This window comes from Molothrus ater, chromosome 15 (genome assembly GCF_012460135.2).
Source record: "Molothrus ater isolate BHLD 08-10-18 breed brown headed cowbird chromosome 15, BPBGC_Mater_1.1, whole genome shotgun sequence".
Classification (NCBI taxonomy): Eukaryota; Metazoa; Chordata; class Aves; order Passeriformes; family Icteridae; genus Molothrus; species Molothrus ater.
Genome location: NC_050492.2, coordinates 11940079 through 11960746, shown reverse-complemented (window position 1 = coordinate 11960746; position 20668 = coordinate 11940079). Strand labels below are relative to the sequence as shown.

The window sequence follows — 20668 nt, the reverse complement described above, 5'->3', positions numbered from 1 at the left end:
ATCTCTGCAGGCACTTGGACAGCTGTGTCTCCACCCAGGACTGGCTGTGTTCCTTATCCCATCCCTTGTTTGATTTCATTGGGACCCTGGGGTCCTCCTGCCCCAGACAGGCAGACCCTGGGCTCTGCTCTCCCACCCATAACACCCTCCAGAGCCAGCCAGCCTTGGCCTCCCCTGAAAGCAGCTGAAGAAAACTCTGTTTGTTGTTTTTTATTTTGTATTTCATAAAAAAACAACACAAAAACCAACTCTGCCTTGGCTGAGAACAGCTGCTGGACACAACTGTTCAGTGCAACTCCAGGGACATGATAATCACCACTGTCAGTGTTAGAATAAAAAGGAAACCCAAGAGCTTTCTTTGTAGTAGCAAAAGGACTGACACCACAAGTCACAGGAGGAGGGGAAAAAAAGGTAAAAGTTTTCCTCAAAAATATAGCTCTGTGGTAAGAGAAGGGATGGCTGGGTGTCAACAAGGGGAAAAGCAGTTTATGCTCTGCTCTGGTTAAACTGCCTCCTCCACTTCCATTCCATTTGGAGGGACTATAAACACTTCTCTGAGCCTCAGCAGGGCAGGAGGAGGCAGAAAGTTACACAACTGTTCTAAAAGTCACAGTTAAAAGAAATTATAAATTACTATTTTAAAAAAAAGTTGGAATTCTCCAGGTGAGCTTCCTTTTCCTCTCTTCTGTTTGATCTTCACCCATAAATCTTTAATCACAGGAATGCGGTACCTTTGGGGAGAGGAGTTAAAAGTTAGGGATGGGGAGGAGGAGAGCAGCCTTACAGCTGAGCAGAGCGTGGGCAAAGGCATCTGGTCCACTTGCAGGTGGCTACAACATCACCATCTAATCTCATCACTTTTCCAAGCTCCCTGGAACAGGGGGTCAGCAGGGACAGACAGACACTGCCAGAGGCCACTCATCTCTGCTGGTGACAGAGGTCAGCAACACCCAGGCTGGACATCTCAGCAGCTACAGAGTTGAGGTCAGACACATCCAGAGCAGCCAGCACATGGCTGCACGACATTCCTCACACTGCTCCACTCCCTGGCCCTCTGATCCAAGGCCAGGCTGGCTCAGGGAGCTCTCAGAGGGCTCTTTTTGTCTTCCCAAATCTGGCCCAGGAGTTCTGAATGTGGCCAAGGTTACGCCGCTCAGGGTGCCAATGGCCGTCCCCACAGGCCATGTACCTTCTCACAATCCTTCAGGATCAGCTCCTTTCTTCTTCTAAAATGGAAAGGGGAGAAGATACATCAGCATCATTTGCACCACAGACATGAAGGACCCAGCAAAGCCAGAGAGGCTTCACGGACATGTCCCTGTAGAGGTGGCAGCCACCACAAGGAACATCCTGTAGTCTCCCTCTGTCACCCCTCAAGCCCTTGGGATGGGATGCACAAGTCTACCAAGGCCTCAGGAACTCCAGCTTCTGCTGAGAATGAGATGAGCAGACAGCTGGAGAGCAGCACTTGCTCCTCAGACAGGACTAATAAGTCCTTTGCCACCAAAAGGGTCCCTGGGTTTGAGCATTCCAGGGAGAGGAATCTCCAAGGGCAGCAATACAGGAACAAGCCCTTTGAGTCACTCTAACCCCAGCCAAAGGTCAGGGTGCCTCCAGACTGGCCACAGTGAACTGTAGGCTTCCCTGCACTGCCAGCAAGGCCAGGACATGGCTCTGTTCCTTCTCCTGCTGGGGTGAGCACCACAGCCCAGGGTGTGACACATACCTTCTTCTTCTTCTTGTGAACCTCAGCAGAGCCATCTGCCACAGGCACCCCTTCCAAAGATGCTTTTTTGCTCTTCTTTTCCTTTCCAGCCTTCTTTTCTAGGAGTGGGAAAGAAAAGCCAACTAAGAGAGGGACTCTGGCATTGTCAGCCTCTGAGAAGGAGCACAGACTGGTAGGAGCATTTCCAGTTAAGATTTCAATCACATCCAGACCTGAGCAAGATTTCCAGAGCAGGAATTGGGTGAAGGCAGAGCCCTACCCACAGGCAGCTGCACCCAGGGATGTTTCCCTAATACCCCTGAGCCAGAGCAGCTTGATCCCACCATCTGTGCACACACATGGGTGGAATTACACAGAATTTCCTTCTTTCCCCCTCCTGCTGCCCACCTGCTCCAAGGAACTGCTTCAGGGCTGGAGTAGATGGGCACATGGCAGAAATGAGAGCCAGGGGAGCTGCTGACACAGGATGGACACAAGGTTCAGCTCAGCACAACTGCTCAACAGGCTCCACTCACCCCTGTTAAACAGCTCACACAGGGGCCAATAGACAAGTCTGTCTCCTCCAAAAATAAGGGCTGTGTTTCAGCAGAACAGAAATACCATCAGACGTGGCTCAGCCAATTCACATCCCCTCTCCCTATTTCTTTTTCTTTCTTTTTTTTTCTTTTCTTTCTACCAGATCCAGCACAAAACCAGCTCTGATTTGCAAATACAGGCTGCACTGTAAAGAAAAAAATGGCCTTTGGATTAGGGCAGAGAGAAAGCCACTACAGAACAAGCTGTAGAAGGGGCAGAAGTGACAGGATAAGAGGAAATAGCCTCAAGTTGCACCAGGGCAAGTTTAAGTTGAATATTAGGAAAAAATTCTTCACTAAAAGGGTTGTTAAAACACTGGAACAGGCTGTCCAGGGCAGCAGTGTGGTCACTAACCTTGGAGGCATTTAAAAGATGTGTGGAAATGGTATGTGGGGACATGGTTTGGGGATGGGCCTGGGTTAACGGTTGGACTTGATGATCTTGAGAGACCTTTTTCAAGCCACATGACTGATTCCACGAGGAAAGCAGCCAAGCAGGAAGCCAGTGGGACAGTGGGTGCTATTTGCAAGGCCCTGTACCAGAGGCTGAAAGTACATCAGCTGCAAGAACCTATTGCAAACTAGGCCCCAAGTGTAGATGCTTACTTTTAGCTGATTTTTTCTTTTCCTTGCTGCCTGCCACCTTCTCCAGGTCACCATCTGCTTTCTTCTTTTTCTTTTTGGGTACTTCTTCATCAGCCTGCCCTTTCCGTTTCTTCTCCTTGGGCTGCCCCACAGCTCCATCCTCTCCCGTCAGCTTCCGCTTCTGAGACGTTTTCTGCTTCTTGTTCTCTTTGTCTTTGCTCTTGGATGTTTTCACAGCCTTGTCTGCTGTGGAGGATGGTTTCTTTTTCTCCTTTTCTTTTTTCTCCTTTTTCTCCTTTTCTTTTTTCTCCTTTTTCTCCTTTTTCTTCTTCTTCTTCACTTGCGAGCCCTCTGCTGTCTGCACTGCAGGGACTTCAGCAGCAGTGGTGACCTCAGTTTCACTCCCTGAGCTTGGCTGCTGTGCCTGTGGGACGGAGGGCAGGGCATGTGATGATGCTGGGGTCACTTGCACCCCTGTTGTCCCAACATTGTTCTCTTTCATGGCCAGGGTTTTCTTCAGTGAGGAAGCTTTGAGGCTGGCATGACCTGGCTCTGCTTTTCCTGCCACCTTCTCTTTGTTGGAGGCTTCTGTAGCTTCCTGCCCCGAAGGGGGGTTGTTTTCTGCAGAAACAGACAAAAACAGGGAAACTCAGGGAGCATTCATGACACAGACTAGTCACAGGAGGATAGAAATATGCATTTGAAGAGGAGCATCCGGTTCTTCTCCCAAAAAAAAGCTAACCTTGTTGGCATCTGTAGCGGAGTCAGAGAAAGATGCCTCAGCCTGAAGTGGGTGACAACAGCCACAAGAGCTTTGGCTGTTTGACCAGATGGGTGAGCATAGATGGAGCAGTCCTTCCCCAGGACACCATCCCCAGTGAGCTGGGGACTTCCCAAGGTGGTGGGGGTCTCCACCTTCCCTCCTGCAATCACCACCAGTGGCCAAGCCCAGGGCCCCTGGGACCTCTTGAGCCCCTATATAAATAGTTCTGACTTCCTCAACAGCCCTTTGCACAATTTCATGATGTGCCCAAGGGACCAACAGACCCATCTGAACTTCTGGAGTGGGCCAGAGTTCATCTGAAGGTGCCAGGGTCACACCAGAGCAGAAGCAGCTTTCAGCTCCAAGTTTTACAATTTGCCAACAAACCAAGGAAAGGGTGGGACATTCTGTTTCTCCACAAGTCTTCTCACTTGCTTCCCCTCCTCTGCTCTCCAGACGTGCAGGAGAGCCCACACAGCCCAAGAGGAGGTTTGAATACCAGCACTGTGCAGCAGATGTTCTTCAGGCAGTGTCTGAGCCCTCCACAGAAGCCAGCAATGCAGCGTGCACTGGCTCCAGGGAGAGCCCTACCTGCTCCTGTTCATTAATGTGGTTAAAGCATATCTCGGAAGAGGCAAAGGCACTGAGCCTTGGAGGCAGCCAGCACAAGCAGGCTGCTGAGGGTGAAGGCTGTGCTGTGGCCAGGGAAGCCAGCAGACGGCAGCAGAGCTCCATGCAGGGGTTCCACAGCAGAGACACACTGGGAACAGGGCCCACCCTCCCAGTGCCACCCTCCCTGGTGCCACCCCCCTGTGCCAGCACAGCTTTGCTCCAGGGCCAAGCAAATTCCCAACCTTGCCAAAGGAGACCCACCTGCTTTGTGGTTTGCAGCCACCTGGTTGTCATCTGTGTCAGAATCACTGCTGTCACTGCTTGAGCTGTTGGCCATGGCTGCTTTCAGGGAGCCCTTGGTGAGGGAGTTTGCAGCACTCACAGCTGCCTTCCCTGGCCCCACCTCACCCCCAGGCTGGGGGAGAACCGTCTTTGGTGCATGGGGTGTTACTGGGGTCTTGGAGAGGACTGGGTAGCCTGTGAGGAGGGACTGAAACAGCACAGACACACTGAGGAGTCACAGCAGGGCAGCCTCCCACACACCAGACATGCAGCTCTGTCTCTGCTGCTATTATCCTCATGCTTCAAGTGAAGGGCCCACCTATGGCCACCTGTGGAGCCAGCTCTGAGAGCCCAGGGCTACCAGGAGAGGGGCCAGCACTGACAGACACCAGCTGAGCCAGAGGTTCTCCTTTGTTCTCACCCAGAAAGGCAGGCAGGCTGGGGGAGGCTCCTGGCCATCACCCACGCACACTTAATGCACTGCAGATGTGCTGCACGCCCTGCACGTTACTGACAAAGGCAATTTCATGGCTTGGACATGGCTTAAGTTACAAACTAAAGTGGGGGAAAAAAAATCCCTGCTGCTATTGGCACTGTGCACCAGTTCTGGTTTAACCCTTGCAAGGCACCATATCCTGCTGTCTCTTCTCCCAAGGAAGGCACCATGAACCCTGGACCCAAGGCCTGGCTGCCTGGGGAAGCATTCCAGGTTCAAAAGCTTCTCACTCTCTCTGCCAAAAGGTCTTGCTCACACCACTGCACTGGGGAACCCCCACCAATCTGCTGGCAAACCCACCCAGCACCCCCTCTGCTATGGATGAGAATTGAGGCTCTCAGTCCTATTTGGGAGCCAGCTGCAAGACCAGAGAGGATCCAGCCTGCTCAATACCATACCTGTGATGCTGCATCCTCCTCCTCCTCCTCACTGGACTCTGAGGAGGAGCTGTGGGCTGGCTGGGTCCCTCCTGGTTTCTGTAGGGAGCCTGCTGGAAGAGCAGAGTTCCTCCTGTTAAACCACTGCTGCCTGGGGCTGAGCTCACCTTCCCAGCACAGGCACTGCCACCAAAAGCCCTTCTGCCTCCAAAAAAAGGGGAGTGCTCTGCCAGGCTAGAGAGGAGGAATGCCTCTCCAACCACTGCCAACCTGCCATGGGGTAACAAAAGGCTGTCCCCATCCCAGCAGCACCGAGAGCATCTTCTGAAAACTGACCAGGTTTGGAAGGCTCCTTGGGTGCCTCCTCCTCGTCAGTGTCGGAGGAAATGCTGCTTTCTGAGGTGTCCTCTGCATGAGTGGGTGGCACAGCCTGGCTTGGGTGGGTGTCCTGTCCTGGCTGCAGGACTGGCTGCCTTGCCTTGGCAGTGGAACTTCCTGGGATGGCAGTGCTGGCAGGAGCAGCTTTTCCCACTGGAACCGTTTGCTTTTGGCTAGAAGCAGCAGGGACCTAGGGAGAGGGAGATGAAATAGATCTGGAAGGAGGAATAAGTAACTGCCCACATCCATGAACTACAAGCAGCAGCCCAGAGTACATGGGCTTGAAACACCTTGGCCCTTCTTCAGCTGTACTGCTCCAGTTTGTGTCACAGTCAGCCCAAGCCAAGCAGACAGCTGCTATCACAAAAGGAAACAAGCAGCCAGCCAGCTGGGAGCCAGGAACAGCAAAGGTACCAGGGCTGCCCTCTGCTCCTCTGCCTCATCTCACAGCAGGATCATTGTGGTCAGGATAGGGCAGCCCCTCTCTCCTGGCTTCATGAACACTTCCCTCAGCTGGGGATGTGGCACCAGCCCCAGGCAGACCCATCTCCCTCTCCCCAGGAAAGCTCCCCACCTTGGTCTCCTCCATCATTACCTTTCCTGGCAGCATGTTGTGCTCATCAGTGTTTGAGCTCTCAGACACTCTGCTCACTGCAGGGACAGCAGGGGTTTTTGTCTTCTTCCCTGAAGGCAGGCTGGCATTTGCCTTTGCAGCCATCATGCTCGAAACTGCAGTTACTTTGACATTCTGCTGGGACAGACTCTAAAAGAGATGAAAAAGAAATTCAGGACAGAGCAAACTTGGAGGGAAAAGATACAGAGGCATACACCAATCCAGCACCAACTCCAAAGCCTTTCCATCATTTTCAGCACAGCACCAAGACCTTTTGTTTTTTAATTCTCTCCTTTACAAACCAGTTCTGCCTCCCATGAGCCTCTGAGCAAGGCCTCTGGCACAGCCAGGAGCAGAAATGAGGGCCAGCACCCCAAAAGTGCCAAAAGCATTAGCTCAGTGCCCCAAAGGCACCTACCCTGAGGGCAGGCAGGGGAAATGTGCTGTGCTTGCAGGCTGTGAATCCCTACCCACTGCAGCACCCGCAAGTCTGCAGCTGTAAACCTTTGCAGATCGGGCACTTGGACTCCCTGATGTCTTTTACACTCTGAAAATCACACAGCAAGAGTTAATTGGCAACAAAGATGAACAAAGACACCAACCACAGGGAAAATCTGCCTCCAGGTCCACAAGCCAAAAGACAGATTAGGGGTCAAATTAACAAGAGCAATTTTGTTGCCTCACATTTAAAACCTCCCATCAAACTTACCATAAGAGGGGTTAAAAATAGAAAGGCCAGGGGCATGGAAACCAGGCACTGAGGACAGGACCATGACACAAATGCCAGCAGAAGAGGGAGAAGGAGCCACAGGGGAGCACTCAGCCTCCTGGTTTGTGTTACTGACGAGGCTGTGTGAGCAGCTCTCCCCCTGCAGATGTGTGACAAGCTGGGCCTTTGAGGGCTGACATTTCCCCCACACATCCTCTGCCTTGGGGAGGAGCAGGCCCCGCTCGCCGTGCAGCCCAACGCGAGCTCTCGGCCTTCTCACACAAAGCTCAAGTTACAGCAACTGCATGATTGTAGAAAATCTCAGTAATATAAACATGCTGTACTCAAGGAGAGCTCAGGATGGCTGCCTGCCCATCAGCTGGAGGGAGACAGCCTTTCCACCAGCTACAGCCTCAGGCCAACATGGGGAAGGGTTTCCTGAGTGCTCATAATGTCCCCCTCCCAGCAAAGGCATGTGTGGGATATGAAGTGTGCTTGGCCACCAAACCCTGGGCTCAGAACACCAGCCAGGCCACCATCATGTGGAACAGCAGCCATGTTCCTCAGTCAGTGGGTTTTTTAATGTGGTTTCTTGGGCTCAAACTGCAGCACAAGTGCAGACACCCCCAGGACAGCTTCACACCAAGGCAGCTCTGACCCCAGGGAGCTCAGCCACAGCTTTGCAGGACTGGCATGGGGACACAAAGAGACTCCAGCGGGACAGCTGGGATCAGCTCCAAGACACTCAGGGGTGCTCTCAGCACAGATATGGGGTCACCTTCCCTTCTCTCCAGCTAAAAGGCAGCAGGACTGCTGTGCTACCCTCAGGGCAGATCCTGCCATCCTCCCAAGGCTTGTGGAAAAGAAAAGCAAAGAACTTCAGAGGTCTGTGAGGAACCAGGCAATGGGTTGCCTTGGAGCTACTACACAGGTCATGGAAAAACTCTTCCTGTAAGGATTTGGCTGCTTTTCCAGCCTAAATTCCTGGAGAAGAGCAGAGGGGACAGAGTCCCAGGGAAAGCCTGGGCTTGTGTGTCTACTCACGTTCCTGTCAGAGCACACACTCTCCACTGCTCTCACACACTGCAGGATTGCTGTGGCTGAGATGTGCACCCAGAGCTGGGGTCAGCCAGACCCAAGGACACGGCCAAGGAAACCTAATGCAGCCAAGGGGAGGCTGCTCTGCACTGCTCACCATGTGCACAACCACCACCTCCCAACTCCTGAAACCTCCTGAGAGTGCAGCACTACAGCCCAAGCTCCTCACCTGGGAAGGAGGGACTATTTCATCCTCTGAATCTGACTCCTCACTAGAATCCTCACTGCTGTCCACAGCTGGAGGGGCTGTGGCTGGTGCTGAAGTTGGTGCCTTTTTCACGTTTGTTGGTTGGGGCACAGCATTGTTTTTCACTGCAGGAAAAGTGTAAGAGATGGTCACTGTGAGAATGAGTTGCTCTCTGGGGCTATCAAGAGCAGGAGCTGCTCCATGTGCAGGGGAGAGTATGAAACCCATAAAGATACAGGTGAGGGATCCTGGCTACTACCAGGCAACTTACCAGCTGGTGAAGGCTGTCCCTGGGCTGCAGGAGACTCCTCTTCACTGTCAGACGAGTCACTGCTCCCACTTTCTGAAACCTGGCTTTTCAAGGTGCTGACCACTGCTTTTTCAGGCTGCCCAGCTTTAGCAGCCTGGCTCAGGTTGGGAATAGGCCTGGGCTGGTCTGATAACCTCTTAACAAAAAAGAAAACACAGGCCCAGAAATGCAGTATTAGTACAGGTGTTGTTTAGGAGTTTAAATGCAGTTTCAGCTCAGGTTGGGTTTTGTTTTACCCTAACAGAGCTGTTACTAACATTCTCACCATCCTTGGTGTGTTATGAGTGAAAGGGCTTCGGCCACTGCCTGGGCTGAGCTGCTGTAGATAGATCCCTCTGAATTTAGCAATTTCCTTCCGACAGAAAGCCCAAGCACATTTTACATGAGCACACAGGCTAATAGTACATGTAAGCTTCTAAAAGCAATTCTTTCTTGAGACAGAGACACTGGCTGAGGACAGGAGAAGCACTGCAACCCCAAGACTCCCACTCCAAGGAAGCCATTTCAGCACAACCTAGCCACAGTTCAGGGAATCAGTAGGTGTTGGGAAGCCTTGGGCCATCACACTTGCAAGATTCAGAGACAGCACTGGAGCAGCTACAGCCCAGAGCTGCTGGAGAGCTCAGTGTAGACACAGGGCTGACACAAGGGTTGGGAACACAGGGCAGGCAGAGACAGAGTGCAACTCAACTTGGAAGCTGATTTGTCAACAGGTCTAAGAATTTAGAAATCTCCAGACAACAAAACACCTCTGACACTCACTTGGGCTGTGTCTTTCTGCAGCACCTGTCAACACTCAGATGTTCCAGGAAAGACCACAAGCCACTTTTCCTGTTGTGTCAGCACCAGGAAGCCACAGTCACCTGTGCCCCACATACACAACTGCCAGGTGAGACTCTCTCTCTTCCTGACTCCTCTCCAAGGGCTGCAGATCCCCCTCCTGCACACTGAAGGTCAGTGGTGGCAGAGCAGAAGAAGTGCTTGTGGAATGATCTGGGAATGTCCCCTCCTGCAGAAATTCCCCAGGCTGGCAGTGCTCTGCACCCACTCATTCACTCCACTCATGGCTCATCTCTGGGCTGCTCTGCCAAGGAGTACACAGTGTTTGCCAGGGCAGGGAGGCCCTGTGCACCCTGCATGTGATGCCAGCCTGCTTTGGTGCTCCATGAGAGATTCCTGCCCAGCTGCACCATCCCTGCTATGCTGCTAATGCAGTGATACCCCCACAGCCCACAGCAGAGAGCACCAGCGTAGCCTTTTGGGAGGACCAATCCTACTGAGCTTCCTGGCACAGCCCTGCCATGGGCTGCCATTGGGGCACTGTTTATCATCCCCAAGCCAAACACTAAACAGACAACAGCATCTGCATGTTTATCCCATTACAGAACAGCTCTCTGAACGAGCCAAGCACATTTTGAATCTGCTTTAGAGAAACAGAAACCTCCACAAGTGCTTGAGAAGGGGGGACCGCAAACCTCACTTCTCTGTTTTGTTTTGATACCAGTGAGTCACAATCTCCAGGAGAGAGGCCAGCTTTGCAATGCTGAAGAGACACAAGTACTTGAAGCAGTCAAGAGAATTCACACACACTGCTCTGAACGTGCTAACTCCTCTCTGCTGTTCTAAACACTGCTGTGCAAGGGAAGAGCTTCCCAAGATTAGAGCCCACAGTTTTAAGTGCTTCATAGCAATGGTCTGGCCTCTCCCTCTATGTGGATGCACAGCATAGGGCTGCTCCATTTTCTAACTTAGCAATGGAGTGGGAAAGAGCTGCCACGCAGGGGCATCATCACACAGAGAAAGAACATAACAGAAACCACCATAAGGTTTACACAGCCTCAGAACTTCCTGGGAGGCAGCCAAGGTCCATCCATCCACATCAAATGGATGACAGTCTCAGGTGGGATCTGGCCAACAGCACAGCCAAGTTACATCCAGGGAGCAGGTAAACCAGGCAGAGAGCTCCTGACAGCTTGAGAGTCACAGGTACTGAAGTAACTCAGAGAGGAGGAAAATAACTCAAGAGGAAATCATTTTTCCTGCTCCCTCTCCAGCCCCCAAAGCAGGAGCTGCCTGTGGCTCAGTGAGTGTGATGACTCAGCTCCCGCACAACCCATCTGCCACTCGCTGGGTCCATTTGCATCCTGCAGCGCTGCATGACAAGAGGAGGAACAACACTGAGCCACGTGTGCCCAGCACGTTGTAAAATCACACTCCAGCACTGCCTGTGTGAGCACTGCCTGTACCAGCACTGGGAGCAGCACCTCAGCTGTGCCACAGCCCAGCCAAGGGGCAACTGCCACCTGCACAGGAGGGGGAACAGCGTTCAAGGAGGAAAAGAGACCCTCTGTCTCTTGGGAGACTTGGCCTCTCCCCACGCAGCCTGCAGTCCAAGATTAAAAGTTGCTGGCACAACTTCTGTCAGCACAACCCACGCGGGTTTTCCTGGGATGCTCAAGGAAGACACGGGTTCCCAACACATGGATGCACGTGTACCTCACACCCACTCCTTGTAAACAGAAGCCAAAGCCTGTCTATAGAGGGCTCAAGTGCCACCTTTGGCTCAAAACACTCAGTAAAGAAGCAGAGCAAAATTAGCAGTTCCAAAAGAAAAGCAGCTCACAGCATCTTTAAGATCAGACTGTCCCCCATCACTACCCTGTCCCCCCAAAATATGCAAACACCTTGTCAACTTCTTTGACTAAATATTCCTGAGTCTTCAGGGGTAAACATACCAATTAAGCAGTTCAATTTAGGCATGATGTTCATTTTAATTGTGCTAATCCACCCCCACAGGGAAAGATGAAGCAGCTTCCAACGCTCTGTATCTGTTTGGATCTTGCACAGAAGCCAGAGGAAGTTGCAGGATACAGTAAGTCAGTGGTTAGCATATGCCCAAGTAGCAGATGGTGAGGAATGAGCTAAGAAGAGTTTGACTGGGAGGACAGGACCGTGGACACAGCTAAGCCCAATGGTTTATCTTCAGGCTTCACTCGTGGTCCCTGCCTGTAGGCTACTAACAAGGGAAGGAACAGCCTGTATAGCAAAAATAGAGCTCCCTCCATGACAAGCTCTTCCTTGCTCACTCTGGCTGTGGAGGGGTACATGTCAGTTTGCAAGAGGGAAGATGCTGAAGTGGTTAAATCAGCAGGTAAAACTTGCTGTTGAAAGCTTCACAGAACCAACACCGGAGGACACAAACCTACCCCAGCACATAAATCCTGCTAAAATGGACAATTCTCTATGGTTTTACAGTGGGACCTCATAGCACAGCTATTAAATAGCTGCTCCTGTCACCTAGAGCTGAATCTTCACATATAATCAATCATGCAGGAAGAGAGCAGCACAGAGCCAACTGTGAGAGAAACATCCCCCTCCACCCACCTTAGCAGACCAAGGCTATGAAGACAAAAATGCAGAGCCTTGCTGGCTCCTGCCTGTCAATAGTCAAAGGACGTGTTGACAAAGAGCCTCCCTGCAAGGACACGTGAAGCTCTACCCCCAGCTTCCCTTCCTCCCTTGCAGACAGTAAGGCTGCATCTCCTGAAGACTGCTTTCAGGGCACTTTCTGAAGGCCCCTGCAGCTCAGACTTGAGGCAGAAGGTCTCAGTACAATGTGCCTAGGGATGCTCTCAGGAAGGGATTTGCATCCCTTTGAATTTAGCCACCTGAGTCCATTGTGAGCTCCCAGTCCTTCTCCTTTGGTTTGAGAACTCTGAACAAACCCCACAGGAGAGCCAAGACCAAGATACTTGTAACCCTGCACACAAGGGCACTCCAGAGGGGCACGAGTGAATAGCTGGCATCAAACCATTTGCCTCCCACCTCATCTGGTACACCTGTGTGAGAAGAGTGAGGCTGTACTTGCCACCAACTAGAAAGATCTTCTCTGGGGGAGTGAGAAACAAGGTACTCCTGGTGTTTCAAGATCAGTGACAGCATTTAAGGGATAAACCCTTGTCTTGTATACTCCATGCCTTGGCACTGGGCTGAATGCAGCACCTACCTTCTGGCTGATGGGCACAGGGAGGTCCTCCTCTTCAGTGGCTGATGAGGCAGAGCTCTCCACTGGCTTTTTACTTTCAGCAGGCTTCGTGGGAGCAGCAGTCTTTCCCAGTGAGGTTTTAACCTGTTTGGGCACTGTTGGTTTTGGTGCTGCCTTCCCTTGGGACACTGGAAGTGTTTTTGCTGGAGTTGCTTTGACAGACAGTGATGCTGCTGCTGTAGGTTTCACTGGGGATAGGATGGCCTGGGAGGATTTTGGAGGTGGCTTTGTCTGGACAAGACATGAACAGAGTGAAATAAGGCAAATCCCACAGCAGTATAATTCATTTGCTCAGATAATCAAGGGAAGAAATTTCAGAGCCCCCCCAGAAAGGCAAACCCTGAAGGAAGATTAGTGACTGGCAGAACACAAGGAATTCTTTCATCTGGCTTTCTTCATCAGTCTACTGCTACTACCAGTCCCCCCCAGTGAGGTACAAGGCAGCACTTTGCAATCTCCACAGTAGGGAAGCTGAGCTGCACTAGTTTGACAAATTAGACACTATTTATTGCAATTTATACCTGAGAAGCAAATTGCACCATGCTAATTTGCCTCTTCAGGTGGGAAAAGAATCACTGGGTTTTTCTTTATTTTAAAGGTACTGATGGGTTTTTCTAAGAAAGGCACAACGGGTTGATTAAAGCTCAGAGCAAAGACACGGAGGTGCCTTTTAACAACTCATGCCTCCTTCCTCCCACCCCCAACATGACTTTGCTACACACTACATGTATTTACAAAATTTTCTTTTCACTGCAGCTCCTAGCCCCGAGAGGCATGCAAGGAGAGGGAGGATCTCAGAGACAGGCACTTGGGTTACCAATGGACGTTCATCTTCACTGTCTGAGGAGCTGCTGCTCTCTGCTGTGTCACTGGGCTGTGCAGCCCTGGGAGCTGCTGTTGATGTTGGTTTGGCCTGGCTTGCTGCCAGGGCTGTTTGTTTCACTGCATTCTTCTTCAGGGACACTGAAGCAGCAGGTGCACTTTTCACAGGTGCTGCATTAGACCGCACTGTTTTCACAGCTGGCTTGGCCTGGGAACAGGAGGAACAAAAGGGAACAGGAGAATCAGGTAACACCTTGGAAGAAAATAGTTGAAAGCTCTAACTGCATGGAATCTGTTTTAAAGCCAGCTACATGGCTAATTTTGACCAGGACAGGCTTTTCCAGACCCATGAGCCGTGGCTTATCTGAAGCAAGTCACTTTCTCCATGGACTGCCTGACTATATCCATTAAATTGCATACTAATCACCTCCTACAGATCCAAGGATCTCCCTCAGCCTCAGGCACTAGAAAAAACTGGAATAGAATGGTTGATGTTGGCAGGGTTTAGTGGGGCTCTCAGCCACACGGTATATGCTCTGGTCTTGGGGATCTCAAACACCCAAGGTAAGGGATGCTGTCAGAATACAGCACTGCAGCATTTCCTCTCTTCTTCAAAAGAAGGGAAGTGATTTCCTAGGGACAAAGAATCCGTGCTGGAGAGGTTACCTGGATGGCTGGAATTACCAGCTCCTCCTCAGAGGATGTGTCCTCACTTGATTCCTCACTGCTGCTCTCAGCCCCAGCTGCCGGCTCTGAAACACAACGAGGAGATGTCACAGCTGCTGCCTGCTCTGGGCCCCCAGAGTGTGATGCTAATGTGGCTTTTGAAGTCAGGGAAGCAAAACAAGCCACAGAGAGGGCTAAGGGGATTTGCAGGGAAGGGGACCTAGCCTTGCTGAAAACATCAATAGGCTGCTGGGAACAGCTTCTCCAGACAAACGCTGACCCACAAACACCTCTCCTTGAGTGCAGGCAGAGATGGGAAATGCTGCCTGGCCACCCTCTGACCCTATGGGGTGCTGCCCAGCCACACACAGCTCCCTGCAGGGGCACCCAGCCTGGCTGGGCCTCCTCTGGATAAGAGCCAAGAGGAGGATCATTTCCAGAACTTTAATGATCTATTTCTCACCCTCCTCCTCCAACACACACAGACACACTTCAAAGCATTTAAAGATTTCCCTGAAGATTTCAACCCCCAAAACGAATCACTTTGCAATTGGGAATAAAGAGAAAACACTGGAGGGCCTTTCCATAAAGCTGAAAGTATCAGCAGCATTAGTACTGCACCTCCTCCGGACATGCTACACTGTTAGCCCCAACCCCTGGGTACGTGCTGGGTGCTGCCAGACATCTTAGCACAGGATCTGCTGCTTGAAATGGGAGCAAGCACGCTGCGCTCATCCCACGGAGCTCCAGAGCTGGCTGCTTTGCAATGTTCTAGCAGCCTCCCCAAGGAACAAGCATCACTCTCAGCTTTCCAGCAAAGGAGCTGAAAGGAACAAGCTGAAGGCACGTCTCTGATCCAATCTGCAGCAGAGCTGGAGCTCACACACATCTACACCACCCTGCAGGCTCCTTACCCGCTTTGGGGGCTGGGGCCTTTGCAGTCGGTGTCTCCTCTTCCTCCTCGCTCTCGGATGAGGAGCCGCTGCTGCTGCTGGAACTTTCTGGTGCTTTGGTTGGTACTGGTGCTTTGCTTTGTCCTATTTTGGCCACAGCTGCTGTGGCATGTCCAGGCTTCCCAGGACCAGGCAGTTTCTGGGCCTTGGCTGGGGATGGAGCTGCAGCTGGGGCATTGGGCTGCTGCTTGCTGGAGAGCACAGTTCTGTCAGCAGCAGAGAGCGCCTCTGCTCTGCCTGCTGGGGCAGCAGCCTTGGGAGGAGAATGCAGGCAGTTGGCAGCTTTGCCACCCACCACAGCTGCTGTCACCTATGGGAAATAAAGGAACTTAGAAGGCTAAACACAGATGGAGAGCTAAACTGGAGACAATGTACCTGCAACAGTAATGTGGCAGCAAGGTAAGCCATAGAGTTCTTCAGGGCAGTGTTTGGGGGACAGATATCTAAGAAAAGGCTTATGGCAGCAGAGGAGGGTCATTTAAACGTGATTTCCACCCCAGGACACAATTCTACACATGCTGAGGAGCATGGGACAGGCCTGGCCTCAGAGTACCACCAGCCTTGACAGCCTTGAGCGTTGCCTTACCGTCACTGCACCTTTCCCAGCCAGATCCTCCTCTTCCGATGAGGAGTCATCTTCCTCACTGCTTTCTATATTGACTACTGAGTTCGTGGCCAGAGGAAGGCTGGCTGCTGCAAAGGAGAGAGCCACAGAGCAGCTGTGTCAGTGTGTTTCTCACACCAACACGGTCTCTGGTTTGCAGGAGGGCCCCAGCAGCAGGGCAGGGTCCCATCTGCACACCTGACCCAAGACCACCACCACTGCTGTCCCAAAGACAGGCAAGACTTTGCTCCTCCACCCCATCCCTCTCCCAGCCACCAAGACAGGGAATCTGTCAAGATCTGCACTTTTCTAAAGGCTGGTATACAGCAGATCAGACTGATCTGCCAAAATGTATCAGACACAAGTTTTTGTTAGACTCTGCAAGCCAACACCTCCCACATCAGCTGCACCCAAGATCTATCCCCACTTCAGACAGAGGCACTGGCCTTTCGGACTAACAATCAAGACCTTTCCTGACCCATGAAACAGACCTGCCTTTGCTGGCCCAACACACACCTGGGACCAACTAGGAGGTGCTCCATAGTGGGCAGAAAGAGGTTCCCAAAGCTTCATCACCCAGCACAACACCCATCCCTCCCCAATGAATCATAACAGGTTTTTTTCCTAGCCTCAGCAGACATCTGTGCTCCTCAGAAACTCCACATGAGAAGGGGATGCTAAATTAGTTGTCCTATTTTTCTATGAGCACAAATAAATAGCCATCACTTTACAAGCATTTTCTCCAGCCAAGCAAGCTGGGCTGTTCCTACACAAGTCTCCAGTCCTACCCTGTCAGCTCCAGGGGGATGAAAGGCTCCTACCATTTGCAGCTTTTGCCTTCTCTTTCTCATCCTCTTCTTTCTCTGAGCTCTCAGAGCTGCTCACGGGATCAGGAACTCTGATCTTTTCTGGGATTGCTGCCTCCTCATCACTCACATTTCTTCTCTTGGAATTTGGTGGAGTTCTGAGGGAAGACAATAGGTGTCAAAATGGGGAAAAAATATCTTGAACAAATTAGAATATAATTATTCATTTACTCTCAGATCAGGCTCCAGCCTAAGAATAGGCAGTGTAATTTCTCTACAGAGGAATTCCTAAGGGGGGTGGGAAATACAGTAAACTTTCAAGAGCAACATATTCCTGCAACATTCAGGTAAATACAGAACCTAGATGATTTTTCTGTGCCCTAGGCAGACTCCTTCTTACTTTAGCAGAGAAATAAAAACATACAGAGTCAGGCTGGTGCTCGATAGAAGGCATCCTACAGAACAAATTCTTTCTCCAAGGGCTACAGCCTCAGAGTAAGTGTAGCCTCAGGGTTAGGGCAGATAACCCCAAAATACCAGGTCCTGGCATTCCACAGGGCCAGGAGAAGCCAATCTAAAGGGTACAAAAGCCATTTGAACTTGGGCTCCCAAGTCAAAAGGAAAGTCAGGTTGCAGAGAAGTTTAAGAAAGGAAGTGGCTGGACCTACAGAAGATGTGTTAGTAAAAGAGGAGGAAAAGGACACATAAGTATTAAACACTTAAGCTGCTCAATTGGGTTCAAACATTAAGCTGGAGAAAGATTTCTCCAGGCTCTAAATCCTAACTGTACCAGGAGAGATGATGTGGCTAAAGTTACCCATGTTTTCATTTGAGAATTAAAGATAACACATTTGCTTTATTACAAGGGTAATACTGGGAACATGCTGGTGTGAGTCACACAGGCAATGCTTCTAAGCCCTGGGACACACAGTTATCAGAAGCAAATATCCTCACTTCTGGGCCAGTTTAGCCCATTTTATTTGTTCATCTGTTTTAAAAACAGGATTAGTTTAACAATCTGATGAGTAAAGGCTGTGCTTGGTGTCAGAGTGTTCTGGCAGCACAGCTGTAACAGCAAGTTTTGTGCAAGCAGGCTAAGCCAAAGGCACGTTTGCCCTTAGAAAGTCCTGTAACTACTCCAATAATCTTTTAATAAAGCAACAAGGCAGCTCTCATCCTGCAACACCATTCTGATCCAGTGGCAGCTGACAGCACAGCACAGAGTGATGTGAGAATTTGTTGTGAGTGACCAGGAACTCAGGGATACCCTGTGAGGGGAAGAAATGGTGTCTGCTAGCACTATCCCTGTGGCATTCTGGAATATCTGAGGCCTGCAGGGCTCAGGCTGCTCCTAGGGCTGGGCTGGTCCAGCTTTCCCCAGCTCCCAGGCACCCTTCCACCCCCTCTCTGCATCCTCCAAGTGTAAATGCAGCTCTGGAGGGAGGTCACTTGTGGAACTGGAAATCTCAGCTTCAGGCTCAGCCTGGAAGAGTTTCTGGAGAACAGCACCCGGGGTGGCCTTGGTGAGAAGGGCAAGAGCCACAGGGTAAGGAAGGACATTTTTGGGCTAAAAGCCCATGAAGCAACAGGATGCGATAAAGACAGCTCACACACAGGAGCACTCCAGGATAGATACTGGCCAACACATCCCTCATTTTCACTCCCAACCAGGCAGACCAGGAATAACAGACAGATGTCTTTGTGGGGCAGGATTAGGACAGAAGGGTGATGCTGAAGACGAATCAAACCTGATGCAAATGCCCTGTTGCCCCTTAAGTTTAAAAGCAAGAGTGTCTGGGAGGGTTTGCTGCAGCAAGCAGGATAACCAGCACGAGGGAAGGTCACCATCAGCACCCAGGAGAGCAACAAACTGTGAGAGGGCAGAACTGCAAACCCATTTCTATGCTGCTACATCCTCATCTACATCCAGCCTTTCTCCTGCTCAGTTATGGAGGACCAGAGCAAGGCACGAGGCACTGAGCAGAAAACACCTTTGAAAAAAACTCTTCCCCAGGCTGCTGACACAGCCATGCTAAGAAGATCCTCAGTCCAGAGCTTGTAACCCCACAGATTCCCAGATAACCCAGCACTGAAGCTGCCACAGCAGCAACATCCAACCAAGGCACAGGGTGGGTGCAAACATCACAGATGGGAAGGCTCCCTCCTGCAGACCTTCAAAGGGGGGTAAGGATGCAGGAAGGCGTTTGGAACGTGTAAGGACTTGAAAGGACAGGCTGAAACCAAGAGATTTCCTCTGAGTCACAGCATCTGTGATCTATGCCAAGGTTTAAGTCCATGTAAGAGCTCTGGCATTTCAGCACCTGCTCAACTCCTCTGTTCTCGGGTCAATAATCCTGCAAAGCACGTGGCTTTAAAAAGAAAGTGAAACAGAACTGGAACAGATTTCTTACAGTAAAGCATGACTCTGAGCTCCACAACACTGCAGCATCAACCAGCACAAACAGCATCAGCTGCTCAAAAATAAAATAACAACTTATCTCCAAGCATAATCCTAAATATGTGAAACGAATTGCTGTGAAACCAAAGGTTAGGAGAGAATTCTACCGAGGACAGTTATCACCAGAAATCCTCTGACAACGTGGAATTCCAACAAATAGAAATCACTCATGCTATGCAGCCTAGATGTCAGCACAGTCTGCCATCTATTTGATACTCATTCCCTCCTGTGACTTACTTTTCCCAGTGGGTAAAGATGTCCTCGAGAGAGGTCGAGAGGGAAGGGAGCAATTTCTGTGAAAGCAGAGCGAACACCAGTCAAGCACGGCCCAATCCCAGTTTCGGGATGTGCCCACCAGACAGAACAGTGACCGCGGGGCCCATGCAAACCTCCCCCGAAAACGGGACCGCGCTCCCGGCACACACCTCCCGGTGAATCCCTCCCACTCCCCGCCCCGCGGCACCCAGGGCCGCGTGTTTCCCCGGAGACCTCTCCTGGAGCCGCACGTGTTCGGGGAGCAGCAGTCCCCCGCTACCGGAGCCTCTACCGGGCGGGCTGCCAGCGTTCTCCCCAGCCGGTTCGGGGCCGGCCCGGCCCGCGGGCACCGGGAGCGCCCGCTGGGTGCCGGGACACCACGTGGGTCCAGCACGGACCTGCGGACCGCCATGGAACCGAGGGCCCGCGGCGCGCCCGGCACCCACGTGGCGCTGCCGGTGGTCGGTGGGGGCGCGAACCGGGACCGGGCCGTGCGGCCCCGCCGAGGCCCGCGCTCCGAGACCGCGTCCCCGCTGCCTCTCCCGCGGCCCGGGCCCGGCCGCCCGTTACCTGCCCGCTCTGCGCCTGCAGCTCCCGGGCGGCCCGCGCGAAGCCGCCACGGAGCAGGTGCTGGTGGATGAGGGCGAGCAGCTCCCGCCCGCCGCCGCCGTCGGCGGCCATGGCGCGGCCCGCGTGCCGCGCCGGAGAGACGCCACTTCCGCTTCCGCCGCGCGGCCCCGTGGGAAACGTAGTGCCGGGAGTGGCCGGGGGGGGGGCACCGGTGGGGAGCGGGCTGTCACCTCACGGGGGGTCGGCCCGGGGGAAAGAAGGAGGAGATCACCCCATGGGGTCTCCCATGGCGCCCCGGTGGGAGATGGGGAGAACGGAAGGGCGGAGGGGGTTCACCCCATGAGGTTCCCTCACACCCCTGGTCTGGGGACGGCGCCAAAGAAGAGCGGGGTCCCCTCACGGTGTGCCCGCATCGCTCTGGCGGGGCATGCTGAGCAGGGAAAGGGCGGCCAGCCCACGGCGGCCCCTCCACTGCCCTGAGGGAGATGGAGAGCAGGGGAAAGCGGGGTCTCACTCCATGGCCAGAGCCGGACCCCTCGCAGCCCTGGGCGGGAGATGGGGGCGAGCAGAGAGCGGCGGGGGAAGGACGAGCCTCCCACCAGCGGGGCTGCCTCAGCAACACCTTATGTAATTCTATATATTTCAGAGCAGTTTTCCCTATGTAAATATATATATTTCAGAGCAGTTTCCCTAAGATTCATCCAAAATGCTCTGAAGGCGAATTCGCAGAGCTGATTTAGTGCTGAGAGGAATAGCGGATTTGTCTTTACAAACAAGC

At 52.2% G+C, this 20668-nt stretch overlaps 1 protein-coding gene across 5 annotated transcripts; it reads right to left on the bottom strand.

Annotated features, from left to right (window-relative positions):
- Nucleotides 1-195: 195 nt before the first annotated feature.
- On the bottom strand, nt 196-20001 carry TCOF1 (treacle ribosome biogenesis factor 1). 5 transcript variants are annotated; one of them, XM_036391519.1, is made up of 18 exons: nt 19891-20001; nt 19303-19358; nt 16623-16765; nt 15784-15890; nt 15159-15507; nt 14245-14330; nt 13574-13786; nt 12718-12987; nt 8673-8847; nt 8384-8526; nt 6390-6557; nt 5753-5984; nt 5438-5529; nt 4523-4751; nt 2908-3507; nt 1727-1824; nt 1190-1226; nt 196-731 (listed from the first exon to the last, which is right to left on the bottom strand). In XM_036391519.1, exons 1-17 carry the CDS (start codon nt 19999-20001, stop codon nt 1194-1196), a joined length of 3105 nt encoding a protein of 1034 aa, XP_036247412.1. In that variant the 3' UTR covers nt 196-731; nt 1190-1193. The 5 variants fall into 5 exon arrangements, with proteins under 5 accessions (XP_036247412.1, XP_054372414.1, XP_036247411.1 ...); XM_054516439.1 differs by having other exon boundaries at nt 1190-1223; XM_036391518.1 differs by having other exon boundaries at nt 196-1226.
- Between the last annotated feature and the right edge of the window lie 667 nt (nt 20002-20668).